Source organism: Chiroxiphia lanceolata, chromosome 22 (genome assembly GCF_009829145.1).
Source record: "Chiroxiphia lanceolata isolate bChiLan1 chromosome 22, bChiLan1.pri, whole genome shotgun sequence".
In the NCBI taxonomy this organism is placed as follows: domain Eukaryota; kingdom Metazoa; phylum Chordata; class Aves; order Passeriformes; family Pipridae; genus Chiroxiphia; species Chiroxiphia lanceolata.
The window spans coordinates 902779-918009 of record NC_045658.1 but is presented as its reverse complement, the minus strand read 5'-3'; the positions used below and the strand labels follow the sequence as shown (position 1 = coordinate 918009).

The 15231-nt window shown below is 55.3% G+C and overlaps 1 protein-coding gene across 1 annotated transcript in view; it reads right to left on the bottom strand.

Annotated features, from left to right (window-relative positions):
* Window positions 1-15231, bottom strand: part of FBXO42 (F-box protein 42) — a 46404-nt gene that overhangs the window by 8415 nt on the left and 22758 nt on the right. The window contains exon 4 of the mRNA XM_032709161.1: window positions 14433-14567. Within this exon, the coding sequence (XP_032565052.1) occupies window positions 14433-14567 (135 nt within the window). The remainder of the gene's footprint in view (window positions 1-14432; window positions 14568-15231) is intronic.

Here is a 15231-nt window from a genome sequence, read left to right as displayed (position 1 = left end):
TGCTCAAAGTCCAGGCCCTTGGGAGGATGTGGGAGTGGCCTTTCCAGGCTCCCAGGAATACATGACCGGGAGGGCCTCCTCCGCTCCGGGACAATGGATGGAGATGGCCCAGGGAACAGAACCTTTCTGGTTCATGTTCCAGTTCCACTGCTCCAAAAAGGCTGTTTCCACTTCTACACCCCAGCACAGCACCCAGCCCAACATCCAGGTTATCCTTCCCTGGGGACAGAGATCCCAGCAGGCAGAGGGTGCAGCACATGAACTCCCTCCATCTCCCCACGGCTCCCGCTGCTCTTTCAGCCACTTAGAGCTGCTCCAATCAACTTCTCCCCAGCTGTGGATTTTCCGGCTCACAAAGCAAGGAAACCCAACCAACAAGGGACCTCCGGCTCCCACGGATGTTTGGAAGAGCAATGCCAGGCTCTGGTGGCTCCCCACATGAGCTCGGGGTGTTTTATCTGGGCAGGATCTGCCCTTCTCAGCAGTTCCCAAAGCCCATTGATCCGGCCCTGTAATCCCGCCGGAGCAGCACGCGCCGGGATTAACGGACACAAAGGGAGAGCCCGGCTGGGAGGGCACGTGGAGCACGGATTTCCAGACCAGCCTTTCACCTCTGGTGGGTGCAGCCCTGGGAGACTCCACAAACGAGCACCATGAGGAGCTTGAAATACAAAGGGCAATGAAATGGGTTATGGGATTATCCAGGGGGAAGGATTGGCTCAGATCCATGGGGTTTGGGGGATATTGCGCTGGAGTGGCACCAAGGGGGGAAGGGTAAAAACATGGGAAGAGTTGTGTCAGGGGACAAATAGTGGGGAGTTTTATTTCTGGAGAGAGGTGAGACAAGAGCCACGACCAGGGGCTGGTTTTGCTGGATTTGATGGATTTTTCCAGCCACCTCAGCTCCAGCAAGAGTCAACTCCAGGGGCTGATCACCACCATCTGACTGGATTTCCATGAAATACCCAGATAAACAAAGCCCTGTTTCCAATTCCAAAGCCAAGGAATTAAAGGGAGCTGGTCCAGCAGCCCATGAATTTCAAATGCAAGGATTTGAGGTCCCAGGTCCAAAGCTGCCCTCGAGCTGCACCCTAAAGATCGAGGGCAGGAATCATGGAATGGTTTGGGTCAGAGGGACCTTCAAGCTCACCCAGTCCCAACCCCTGCCACAGGTGGAACTTTCCACCACCCTGGGTTGCTCCAAGCCTGGTCCAACCCGGCCTTGGACATGTTTTCCCAAGGCAGGACGTCCTGTCCTGTCCATAGAATTGTTCCTCCTGTGGGGTTCCATCCTGTTCCCCAGGAGGTTTTGTGTCTCTGTGCCAGGGGCTGTTTTCCAGCCTGGCTTTACTAGTCCATCTTTTAATCTGGCAGAGACTTAAAACCTCAGTTCCAAACTGGACCCCTGATCCCTCCCCTGGCATCATCCACCCCGGCTGAGGGATTGCCTCTACCACCCCAAGGTCCATCCCAAACCTGTGTGACGAATCCCCAAATCCTTCCCTTTCAACTGGAAGCAAAACCAGAGCAGGAAAAAGGAAATCCCTCTGCTTCCCAGGCCAGCCAGGACTTTTCCACAGCCATCTGCAAATTCATCCCAAAGTTTTTCCCCTGCCAGGTTACCCAAAGGGAAGAGGACAAGCTGGTGAGCAGCAGCCCAGAGGCTGGAACATGGGATGAGCATCCCAGCAGTCCCAGCACTGGGATCGGATTTGAGAGACACCAAAGGAGAACCCCTATGGGAAGAGCAGACATCTCCATGGAATGTTGCACACCTAAGTCAAACTCTAACACTTAGGACTCACTGCTCAGCTGCCTCAGATCCCAGCACCTGACAGTCACCTGTTTTTATTCCCAAAATGTTTAAAACGTTGGGATTCTGAACATTTTCCAGACTGGCTTTGACCAGGCCTGTCTAAACCTTAAAGCCTTTAAAAGCCACCAAAGTATCCCTTTCCCTTTCCAAAGCCACAGGAGATTTACTGTTCCCTTCCCCAAAACCCCCAAATTCCATGCTGGGAATCAGGCAGGAATTCAGCCTCATATGAATTTAAAGGAAAACAGAACAAGACCCAATTTGTCTCCTCAAAAATGAGATAAACCCTTTGCAGGCACAAATATCTGAATATCTGCTGCCTGGGACACACTGCTCAGGAGGGAAGGGGGGGATATCCAGAGTTTTTTTCCCAGGTTTGGGGGGTGTGTCACCAAACCATGGCAACCCCCCATGTTTACACACAGCCAGAATTCCCGGTGGCCGATTCCCGCCCCGTGGTGACAGGGGAGTGTGGGACAAGCCCAGCCAAAGCGCCGGTGGGGAAGGGAAGGTTTGGTTTCCTGCAATCCTGCGAGGTGGAGGCAAAACCCCGTGGGGGAGGAGAAGTCAGGATAAGTCACCCTGGAGCTGTTGCAACGGTGGTTGTTTTTTTAAGCCCTGAATTCGTGAGGTGCCGCTGGAAAAGGAGAGGCAGTGCCCTCTGAACCCTGAGCAACAGGATTGACTGAGTCACTCCCGGCTAATGCCGCCAAAAATGTCCTGATTCAGCACACTGAGCAAACACAGAGAGGTGCCAAACGCCCCGGGCTCGGCCCCTTATCTCCCAACAGCCACTGATGGGATCCTGCAATTCCCACACCTCCCATGGCAGGAGAGGCCTCACCGGGATCCATCCTGAGCCTGCAGGAGAGGCCTCCCTGGGATCCAGCCAGAGCCCTTCTCCCAGCAGCATCACCCCGAGGTGCTGCTGCTACTGAGGGCAAGGGGACCCTTCCCAATCCTTTGGGATTTGGCCCCGTGGTCCCGGGAGCTGCTGTTGCAAAAGCTGCTCTTCCCTGTCTGGGTGGGCGGAATCCAACTGATCCACCTTTCCCTGATCCACCTTTCCCTGATCTACCTTTTCCTGATCCACCTTTCCCTGATCCACCTTCCTGATCCACCTTTCCCTGATCCACCTTGCCCTGATCCACCTTTCCCCGCTTCCATGCCTGGTGTTTTCTCCCCTCCGAGTGACACCCTGCAGACTTCAAGGGATTGAGTGACACTCTGACACCTCCCCCAAACCAGCTCCAGAGCAATTAAAAGCTCTGGGATTCCAGGAAAGGGCTTGAGCGGCTCCTGTCACTCTTCTTCTCCCCGGGAGGCCAAAGGGAGGGATGGGAATTGCTGGATCGGGCGTGTGAGGGATAATTGCAGGGAAGTGGCTGGAGGTCTGTGGGCTGGGGGCAGCTCTGCTGAGCTCCGCACTTTCCGCCCCCAGCCACGCTCCTGGAGAACCCCTCAAATCACTGGTGTTCCAGGAAATGGCTGCTGTGGAATTTGGTGAGGATGGAGCCACCATGGGGCTGAGAAACCTCAAGTATCCTTTAAAGAGCAGCCTGTGGGCACAGTCAGAGAGCCCTGGAATGGTCTGGGTTGGAAAGGATCCTAAAGATCATCTCGTCCCAAGGGCACCTCCCACTGTCCCAGGCTGTCCCAGCCCTGTCCAACCCAGCCTGGAACACTTCCAGAGGTGGGGAATCCACGACCCCTCTGGGCACAGTCAGAGGGGGCTCCTTGAGGAAGTGCAAAAAGCTCAGCATTGGGAAGAGCAGGGAGAGCTCCTCCCAAAAATCTGCTGCAGGGACAACACTGGAGTGTTATTCACTGGAGTTACCTACTGGAATGCCAACATCTTCCCGCTGGAATTCCCAGTCCAGCAAAGGAAGGGATACTTTATCCAGTTCTCTACAATTCCTTTACTCTCCCTTGCTGTGTCCCCCTTCCCCCTCACTTCCAAGCCAAGGTTCCCACACTTCCATCACCCCAGGAGGGCACACTGCTCCCTCATTCCCGTAATTCTAAACTCCCTGAATATTTCACGTCAGGAACAAGCATCCCCCTTTTGGGCTGCAGACCAGGGTGAGCCAGTGCTCCCCCATTCCGCATGTTTGCCCCATTCCAGGAGATTCCTACTGCAGATGCTTTGGGAGAAGACCAAAATCAGGCTCTGGAGCGCGATGGATTTAACGAGGCTTTGGGAGCACATCGGGGCTTCTGGGTTTAATGTGCACAGGGAACGCTGCCTGGTCCAATCCCGAGTATTACACACGTAATCCTGGCGGATAAAAATCCTCCAGGCACAGGCACAACAGCGGGAAAACGTGGAAGGAGCTGCTGCCGATAGATGTCAGCACAGCCTTCCCGAAATCCCGAGCAGGACCTTTCCCAAGGCTCCTCGAAGCTGCCTCCCGGCTGACAAGGCTGATCCAGCCGTGGGACGACAGTGTTTTATCCCACTGCCCCCTCCAGGGAGGTGGATGTACCTTCCCGGGAGGGAATAACTGGATGTAGAATCACACTGGAGCTCGTGGGCAGGGAAAGCCCCAGCCCTGCTCCCTCCCACGCCTCCGGGAGGACGGGAGCAGCCCCGGGAAGGAGGGATCAGGCTCTGGGATCAGGCTCGCGGCTCCCTGTGCTCAAAACACACTCACGACAGGAGGCAGCACCAGAGCCAACAGCCCGGCAGCGGCTCCGCCGTTTGAAGCCTTTTTTCCCCGAAAAGGAAATCCAAAGGGAGGTTTGTCATGGATGCTTTGGCTGCTCCCGCAGTGTGGAAACACCTCGGCTCCGAACTCGGACGGGCAAATTCAATTCTCTGCACAGCCGGGAAATCAAGGAAAAAAATCCTTAGAGGGAAAAAAAAAAGCTCTTGGAAAATCAACCCTAATTCCTGCTTAGGGTTTAAAAGATGGGAGGCCTGGACTTCGGGAGCATTGAAGAGCCAACGGTCCTGCCAGCGCTCCAAGGCTTTCCCGGGGGAAGGAGGTGCTGCTGCCATTGGGGATTTCTGCTCATCATCCCAACAGCACCAGCCCAGCCCTGGGAGTGTCCAAGGCCAGGCTGGACGGGGCTTGGAGCCACCTGGGACAGTGGGAGGTGTCCATGGCAGGGGATGGCACTGGATGGGCTTCAAGGTCCTTTCCAACCCAAACCGTTCTGGGATTCTGTGACAATGCAACTGGAATAGGGAATTCCCTTATAGGGAATATGGAGATAGATGTATGGATGGATCTGGAGAGAGACAGGAGACAGGCTGAGAGCTGGGAGTGCTCACCTGGAGAAGAGAAGCTCCAGGGAGACCTTGGAGCCCCTTCCAGTGCCTAAAGGGGCTCCAAGAGAGTTGGAGAGGGACTGAGGACACAGGGAATGGCTTCCCACTGCCAGAGGGCAGAGATAGATGGGAGATTGGGAAGGATTCCTCCCCTGGGAGGGTGGGGAGGCCCTGGCACAGGTTGCCCAGAGAAGCTATGGCTGCCCCTGGATCCCTGGAAGTGTCCAAGGCCAGGTTGGATGGGGCTTGGAGCAACCTGGGCTAGTGGAAGGTGGGACTGGATGGGCTTTGAGGTCTCTTCCCATCTAAAACAGTCTGGAATTCTGGGATTCTGACTCTCAGACGTTTGAGACCTTCAGAAGGTTCCAACCCCCCTGGGAGTCTCCAGGTTCTGAGCACCACCCAGACCCGACTCCTTATTTGTCCATACAACGATTCCCAACTCTGATTTTCACAGATCAGGATTTTCTTATTTCCAACAGAGCTGCAAAGAGTTTTCTCAATTTTGGTGTAGCAAATCCTTCCAGAGGGCCCAGGGGTTGTGTTTAACATGGGCAGGTCCTGCCCCTCCAATCCCTCCAGGAACTGGACTCAGTGATCCCTGTGGTCCCTCCCAGCTCAGGATATCCTACAGAATCCATATGCCCCTGCTCCAGGCCACCTTTGAGCATTAAAACAGGGACCAGGGAGGCTAAAAATTCTCTGTGTCCATCCCAGAGGCTGATAAAGGCAACAGAGGGAAACATTCCTTCATTAATCTCTGGAGGGATCTGCACCCAGGGAGCTCCTCTCCAGGAATCTTAATCCCACAAGGGTAAAGCAAGAAGCCCTTTTCCAGGTTGGACTGCTCCATCCATGGTGGCAGTGTGTTAAGGAGGACTGCTCCACACTGGAAACCTTTTGGAGAAAGGAATACTGTGCAGGTGAATTTCAAATCTGGAATAAACCCCTCATCATCCAGGAGAAGAGAATCACCAGGACGTTCCTTATCAAGATTCCTGCTCTATTCAAGGTGCAGGTTTGTTGGTTTTTGCCATGGAAAGATCCAGCATCCTCTGGATTAAAACAAACTCATGGATGAACTGACACATGGGATCTCCATTCCTGCACCAACATCCAGGTGCTCAGCTCTTCTCTTGCCTTAAAGGGAACCACGAGTCCCCAGACCTGTCCCGAGGGAAGAGGGAAACCAGGTCATCCCTAAAACACCCACTTCCCTTGGAGCTGCTTCCCTCCCAGCCTCCTCTGCTTCTCTCTTGGAATTCCCTTTCCACAAACTGCCCCCACACCAGGCTGAGCTGCCTGGGGCAGGCCAGGAGGGCATCCTGAGGGAACATCCTTCCCTGTGGGAGCAGCACATGGGACAGAGGAGCCCCCCTGACCTGCTGCCAGAGCTCCGGGAGCCAATTCCCCATGGTAGGGGCTGCTCAGCCATCAGGCTCTGTCTGGAGATAAAGATCTGCTGAACTTCCAGCTCCTGCAGCACATGGAGAGTGGGAATAGGAGAGGGAAACTGCCCGGGGGGTTTGTCCTGCGGGGACAGAACCACCTTTGGCAACAACACGGGCTGGGTCTGACACGAGCTGGGTCTGCTGCCATGGCCCCGAGTCCCGGGCACATTCCCAATTCCTGGGCTCATTCCCAGTTCCTGGGCACATTCCCACCTCCTGGGCACATTCACAACCCCTGGGCACATTCCCAATTCCTGCGCACATTCCCACCCCCTGGGCATGTTCCCAATTCCTGGGCACATTCCCACCCCCTGGGCTCATTCCCATCTCTGTGGGCAAGCAGATTGGCTTCTTCAAAGCCATTCCTGCCTCCAGCCCCACATTCCTGTGGGAAGCAGTGGCATCCTGGTGTCCCTGGACACCTTGTTGGAGTTGAACTGGCTCTGTCCCCCCATCCCAACCCAGAACAGAGGAATGAAGTTATGGATTGACTTTATGACCTCTGCAGATATTGGGAGCAATTGGGAATGCTGCAGGAATACCTCAGAGCCAGCTGGGATGAAGGGCAGGATGCAGCCAGTTGGGAACAGGGGGAAGGAGGGATGGTGGTTTCCAATGTGGGATTCAGGAATAGAAGGCACAGGAATATTTTCCCCCTGGTTGTGGTAAATCCACACCCATTTCCCACCACGCTGACCAGCTGAAGAGTTGAGGTTTCAGAAGCAAAGCCTTTCCAACCACCAGCCTCTCCAAACCTTTTTTTGTAGGGAGCAGATTCCCAGGCAGAAAATCATCCAGGAGCCACACAGAGACCCCTGGGAAGAGGAGAGGAATCTTTGGGCTTTTCCTGCCGGGGTCAGCAAAGGCATTTGCAGGATAAATCCTTACAATGCTCCATTTTCAGGGGGGTTTTGTCCCTGTGTGTCCCTGGATTCATTCCTGCAAGGGCCAGGCAGGGTCTCCATCCAAGGAAGGATCCATAAAACCAGTGCCAGTGGAACGACGGCTCCAGGTGCCAAAAAGCTTTTCCAGTTTAAACAGGGCCAAAAAGGGCACGAGCTGGAGGAGGACAGAGCCTGGCAAATCCCAGGGAGGGGAGAGAGATGTGTGCTGGAAACCTAAACCTGGGCATTAATCTCCTGGAATCCAGCCCTTGGCAGCGCTTTCCAAACGAGGCGTCACAGCTTATGGAAAATAAAATGCCTTCCACTGGATTTGGTTGGATTTTTCATCTCCTGCCCTTGAAATGTTTCATCTTGAACATCACAAATTCCATCCGAGAACATTTTGGGAAGCACCCAAGCGAGGAGAGGGACAAAAGGACATCGTGGCTCCTCCCAGAGACAGAAGGGGGGGCTGGGATCCATCCTGGCTCCCTCCGGAGCTGGTCGGGCTCCTGCTTCCAAGGGCAGGGATAAGGAGGAAACTGGGGGTGGGATAAGGAGGAAATTGGGGTGGGATAAGGAAGAAATGAGGGGTAGGATAAGGAAGAAATTGAGGTGGGATAAGGAAGAAATTGAGGTGGGATAAGGAAGAAATTGAGGTGGGATAAGGAAGAAATTGGGGGTGGGATAAGGAAGAAATGAAGGATGGAATAAGGAAGAAGTGAGGGGTGGGAGAAGGAAGAAATTGGGGGTGAGATAAGGAAGAAATTAGAAATTGGAGGTGGGATAAGGAAGAAATTGGGGGTGGGAGAATGAGGAAATTGGGGGTGGAATAAGGAAGAAATTGGGGTGGGAGGAGGAAGAAATTGAGGTGGGATAAGGAAGAAATTGGGGTGGGAGAAGGAAGAAACTGGGGTGGGATAAGGAGGAAATGAGGGGTGGGATAAGGAGGAAATGAGGAGTGGGATAAGGAGGAAATTGGGGTGGGATAAGGAGGAAATTGGGGTGGGATAAGGAGGAAATTGGGGTGGGATAAGGAAGCTCCGACTCCTCAGGATTAAGGCTGAATTTCCAAAGGGGTCAAGGCTTGAGGGCTCAAAGAGCATTTTGATGGTGGTGGGAAAGTCAGGGATTTTTGATGATAATGTGCAAGTTTTACCTCTGTGGAGGCACAGACAGGCCTCAGTGCTACTGAACTCCAAGGGCAACGAGGGAAAAACAAACCAGATCAGGAAAAGAGCTGGAAAAGCTTCCCTCTCTTCCAGGCTCCTTCAACACCACGGCAGCAGAAGGACACAAGGATTTCCAGCCACTCCATTAACCTGCTCCACTTGGAAGACTCAGACACCCACAGCCAGACACAGTTAGAGGTGTTACTCCGTGCCAGGAATCAGCTTTTCATTCCTTTGGATCCCTGGGAGGCTGGAGCGGCGCCATGGCTCCGTGTGCTCAAGGTGATCCCAAGTTTTTAGTCCAATTTAGGTTTGCCTTCAATGGAATGGGGTCAGCAGCACACAGGGACACCAAGGGAGTCCTGCAGCCCTTTCTTCAAGGGCTCCAAGTGGAAAGGAATCAGGTTAAATATTGCAGGTTTATTTTCCAAACCTGCCTCTCCTCGTCTCCTTCCTTGTGTACATGGGAATTTTTTGGAAGAAACCTCTCACAGGTGGTGTCTTGGGACTGGCAGCAAACTCCAACTGGGAGATGCTGCTCTGGAGAGGCCAGGGTGGGATTTTGGGGTGTTTTTAACTGCTCGTGATGGTGCTGTGAGGGGAGTGACTGCAGCGGGGGCAGAGCTGCAGTCTGGGGTCAGGGCAGAGAGTTTTAGTCCAGAGCTTCAGTTATTGCTCTTCAGGGAAAAGAATCATGGAACCATGGGTTGGAAAAGCCCTCCCAGCCCATGGATCCCCCTGTGCCCGATGCCCACCTTGTCCCCAGCCCAGAGCACTCAGTGCCACAGCCAGGCCTTCCTTGGGCACCTCCAGGGCTGGGGACTCCAAACCTCCCTGGGCAGCCCCTGCCAGGGCCTGACCACCCTTTCCATGGAGAAATTCCTGCTGATGTCCAACCTGAGCCTCCCCTGGCACAGCTGGAGGCCGTTCCCTCTCCTCCTGTCCCTTGTTCCCTGGGAGCAGAGCCCGACCCCCCCCCCGGCTCCCCCCTCCTGTCAGGGAGTTGCAGAGCCAGAAGGTCCCCCCTGAGCCTCCTTTTCTCCAGGCTGAGCCCCCCCAGCTCCCTCAGCTGCTCCTGCTGCTCCAGCCCCTTCCCAGCTCCCTTCCCTTCCCTGCACACGCTCCAGCCCCTCCGGGTCCTTCCTGAGCTGAACTGGACACAGCTGATGCAAAGAAGAGGCAAAACACACCCAAGGACTGACCAAGCCCCACAGCCCTCAGCCACAGAGGGTTTAAATCCACACAGGAGGATTTTCCCAGCACTCCCACAGCTGTTTTACTGCAGAACCCCTGAGCCCCATGTGTGGTCTGTGCCACGAGTGACGGTGCCCTGAGTGACGGTGCCACGCTGGCTCGTGGCCGTGGAGAGCTGGGCACCAGTGGGATCCCAGCTGCACCACCACCTCCCTCCCTGGGGAGCCCAGTCCTTCACCTCCTGTCTCCAGCCCCACAGAGCTCTCGCTGAGGAGGCAGCACCCCCGGAGTGGGGCCAATCCCACGGAACTGCACCAAGGCTGGAACACCAGCTTTGAAAACTCCCCATGGCTTTCCAGAGGGATGATGAAAACAGGGCTGGTTTCTCTTGCTGGGGGCAAGGCTTTCATGCAGCTTTGTCAAGGCCAAGCCCCTCTGCCCCAGGACTGACAGGGAGGTTCCTCCTCCAGCCTCCCACCACCCAGGGACCACATCTGACAGCACCTCCCACCCGGCACAGCCACCCCGGGCAGGGCAGCGGGAGCTCTCCCCAGTCTCCCCTTCCTCCCTCGGGCTGCTGGGTTTGTTAACACAACACCATCAAAGGCACCTTCCCCTCAGCTCACAAAAGGAAACTTGATCCTCGAACTCCCACTCCAAGCAGGGAGAGGAGCTGGGGAGGAGCTGAGCCCAGAGGAACCAGCCGGGAGGGTGTTGGCACACTCACTGCAGCAGGAGAAGGTGCTGGCACACTCACTGCAGCAGGAGAAGGTGCTGGCACACTCACTGCAGCAGGAGAAGGTGCTGGCACACTCACTGCAGCAGGAGAAGGTGCTGGCACACTCACTGCAGCAGGAGAAGGTGCTGGCACACTCACTGCAGCAGGAGAAGGTGCTGGCACACTCACTGCAGCAGGACAGGGTGCTGGCACACTCACTGCCAGCTGTTCCAGCCACCCAGGAGGTTTGAAGCATAAACCTTCAGGCTGAAGGTCTCTGCTTTCAAGCCTTCCAGGAGCTGTCACGGCACAGAGCTGGAAGGGGAATCCCCAGGGATGTTGAACAGACCTGTGTGGAAACAGAACAAACCTTCCCTGCCACCAGGGGATTCAGGGCTGGATCCCGGCTCAGCCAAACCCAGGGATCAGCATCCTCCTGGCAAAGGCCTCCCCACAGACCCTGCAGCTCCTGTGGCACTGAGACACATAATCCCAGGATGGGTTGGCTCGGAAGGGACCTTAAAGCCCATCCAGTGCCACCCCTGCCATGGGCAGGGACACCTTCCACCAGCCCAGGTTGCTCCAAGCCCCATCCAGCCTGGCCTTGGACACTTCCAGGGATGGGGCAGCCACAGCTTCTCTGGGCACCCTGTGCCAGGGCCTGCCCACCCTCCCAGGGAAGGATTCCTTCCCAATCTCCCATCTAATCCTGCCCTATGGCAGTGGGAAGCCATTCCCTTGTCCTGTCACTCCAGGCCCTTGTCCCAAGTCCTCCTCCAGCTCCTTGGAGCCCATTCAGGTACTGAAAGTCCTGGGAGTCTCCGTTTCAAATCGATTTTGGTTTCTTTCCTGGCTGTTTCAGCTCATTTTTGGGGAGCACCAGAGACTATCACCACTGAAACCTTGTGGGGACTAACCCTTGCCTCCAGCTGGATCAACAGATTCCAGCATAAACCACCTCCAGCCCTCCATCAGGATCTCCTGGGCAGGGATGGGCTCCAATTCCAACAACTGCCCAGGTTAATTATGCAAATGAAGGCAAAAAGCACCCCCAGCACATGGAGAAAGGTACCTCCTCCCAGGGACCACCTACCCTGGGATAACTCTGCAGCTTCCCACACAAAATGCTCTGGCAGGACTCGGCTGTGGGAGTGGAAAGGGTGGGAAGCAGCTCCAGAGGGGCCTGGAGAGCTCGAGGGAGAAGAGCTGGGAGGTACCTTCCTAAAGCAGGGATCCTGCTGCCTGACCCCCTCCTTCCCAGTGCATCTAGCCCACAAAAAGCTCTCCATAACAGCCAGGTGGTGACTCCCTGGAGCTGCTCCAGCCTCCTCAGTCACGAGTCAGGGCTGTTGGTTCAGATCCAAGCAAAAAAATTACTTTGAAACCTCAAAAATTAGGGTTTTTTGATGTAATAATCTCCCTCCTCCGTCTCTGAGACTAAAGAAACCCAGGCCAATTATGTCTTTGAAGGCTAAATATTTACTGCCAGCTGAAGCAGAGCAGCTCAGGCTAGAGATGAATTATCCAGCTCTGATGTCATGGAATGCCCGGGAGCCAGAAAACCCCAGCGAAAACAGGGAGGAACAAACAACAACAACAACAACAACAAAAAGGGTGTTTTCTCCTGGAAAAGCCTCTCAGAGAGGGGAAGGGGTGAAACTGTTCCAGCTCAGCTGAGACACCACACTCCTATTCCAAAGCACTCATTAGATAAGATACTTAACGAGGGAACACGTGGAGTGTGACGGAACTTCTCCAAGGGAAAACTGGCCTTGGGAAAGAGCCAGAGTCTCACTCTGGAGCAAAACCCTAGAGAGTCCACAGGGCAGGTGTGGGAACTCCTCCTCCACCTCCACCAGCAATTAGGGACCCACATAATGAGTGCTCATCAATCACTGTCAGCTCTTGTTTTACAATCAAACCCCTCCTGCCTCATTTCCATCCCAATCCTGGATTTCAAAGCTCTCCCTTTTGCCCCCTCCAGTCACTATTCTTTCCCAGGCAGCCAGTGCCAACCCTCTGGGTAAGGGCATCCAAACCCAAGCAGGATCGAGATCCAACCCCGGGCACCCGGTGGGGTGACTCATCCCTCTGGAAGCCCGGGAGCAGGAGCGTTCCCGGGGCCCGGAGTTTCAGTTGCGATCCCATCTCGCTCATGACAACACGCAGAAATATTTCCTCAGGGGATCTTCCCGTGGGACTTAACTCTGACACATATTCCCACAGGAGCTGTTCTTTCAGGAGCGTGCTTTGCCAGGGAGGCAGTGGGAACGTGACTCTGGGAAGCCCCGAGTGCCCCAGTCGTGCCCCGCATTCAGCCCGCGGAAGGACCCGCCGGGCTGCAGGAATGGGAGGGCTGGATCGGAGCAGAGGTCTGCAGCTCCCAGCATCCTGTTTATGCTGCTCCTCTCCACCCCTGGGCAGCGGGAGAACGCTCCAGCCCAGGATGGAGGGACGGCAGGACCCAGTTTCCATACCCGTGGGAAGGCTGAGCTTTGTTTTCTCCCTCCTTAGCTCTCCCCTGTGGGGATTACAGAGGGCTGTGCAGGGCAAAAATCAGAGCAAAATCCTGTTCTGGGGGGAAAAACAAAGATAATTTTCTTTTCCCCCTGGGTTTGGATGGGAGAAAAGCAGCCAGGCTGCCCCAACTTCCATAAAACCTGGGGTATCCCTGACCAGAGGAACCTTCCCAGAGGGTTATCCCCTCACGCACAGCTGCTCCTGGCAGTGCAGTGTGGGTTGATCCAAGCACCAAGGGATGTGTGAACAGTTCAGTGGGACAGCAGGAGGTCCCAAGGAACACCACAACACAGGAACATCTGGATTTTGCAGTGTCAGAGGAGCAAACAGAGCCGAGGAAGCCCCAAGCAGCCCGTGGAGCAGGGCCAGGCTGGGCTGGTGCTGAGCTCCTTCCTCCTCCCTGCTCTTGGTTAAACACCAAGCCTTTGCTAAAACCCCTGGTTTAACCCTTCCTTCCACCCTGCCCCAAGAGCTTCCCCAGTGCTTTGCTTTTTTCTCCATTATTTCAGTTGAATTCAGAAGCACCAGGAACATGAGTGTGCCCTGGGAGACACTCAGAGCACAAAGACCAGGGGGGGAGATGGTTTGGGGGTTTCCCTGCCTGCTGAGGGCACAGGGACTGCAGGGATGGACCTGCTTTCCTACAGCCCCCCTCGCTCAGCTCGTCTCCTCCACCCCTCAAACACCTCAAGTGGCTCCTACTGGAGGGAGGAAGGAAAACCTCAGCTTTGGGACAACAACTCTCATCATGGAATCACAGGATGGGACCTTAAGGCTCATCCAGTTCCACACCTTCCACTAGCCCAGGCTGCTCCAACCTGGCCTTGGACACTTCCAGGGATGGGGCAGCCACAGCTTCTCCGGGTAACCTGTGCCAGGGTCTCTCCACCCTCACAGGGAAGGATTTATTCCCAATAACGCATCTGAATTTCCCCTCTTTTAGTTTAAAACCATTCCCCCTTGTCCTGTCCCTCCATCCCTTGTCCAAAGTCCCTTTCCAGCTCTCTTGGAGCCCCTTTAGGCACTGGAAGGGGCTCTGAGGCGTCCCTGGAACCTTCTCTCTCCAGGCTCAACAATCCCAACTCTCTTGACCTTTTCCAGGCTGAACAATCCCAAGTCTCAGTCTTCTCCTTCAGCCTTCTCCAGGCTGAACAATCCCAGTTTTCTCAGCCTTATCAGCCTGGGCTCTCACAGCTGAACAAGTGTCCCTCATCCTGGGACAGAAACCAGCACCTGCTCCAGAGAAAACCAACCCAGCACAGTGCTGCAAACACACAGGTATGCACAGAACCCCATGTTTTGTCAAGATACAACCCAAACCTCAGTCAGACAGTGACAAAAACCCCATGAAAACACTAAACCTGAGCAGCCAGGCGAGGGGCTGAGGTCCTGGCACGTCTCACCTGATGCCAGGGGCCGGATCCACTCCTTGCTGTTGAGGTCGAGTCTCCAGAGGTCGTTGAAGGCGGCGTTGCAGCTGCTCTGGGTGCAGCCCCCAAACACGTACATGGACTGGTTGGGGTCGTAGTAACACGCACCTGGAATGGCAAAGGGGGCTGTGAGCACAGCTGGAATGGCAAAGGGGGCTGTGAGCACAGCTGGAACAGCAAACAGGGCTGTGAGCACAGCTGGAATGGCAAACGCTGCCATCAGCACAGCTGGAACAGCAAACACAACCATCAGCACAGCTGGCACTGCCCTGCTCTGGGGGGTGTTGGTGTCCCAGGGTTTGGTAGAGGGGGTTGTGAGAAGCTGCCAGAAGCTTCCCCCGTGTCCGTGGAGCCAATTCCAGTTGCTCCAGGATGGACTCGCCGCTGGCCAAGGCTGAGCCCAGCAGGGATGGTGGGAACCCCTCTGGGATGACACAGCTAAGGAGGAAAAGGTTCTTGTGCAGATGGAATCGAGTGCAGAGAGGAGAGGAACGGGAATGTGTGAGAGGAACAGCTCTGCAGAGCCCAGGGCAGGAGCAGGGGCAGGAGCTGCTCCAGGGGCCAGAGCTGGGATTCCCCTGAGATTCCATGGGGAAGCCCAGGGAGAGACAGCTGAGCCCCTGCAGCCCAGAGAGAGCCACGATGGATCATGGATCCACCTGCAGTCCAGGATGGATCAGATCCACCTGCAGCCCAGGGAAGGCCAGGATGGATCATGGATCCACCTGCAGTCCAGGATGGATCAGATCCACCTGCAGTCCAGGATGGATCA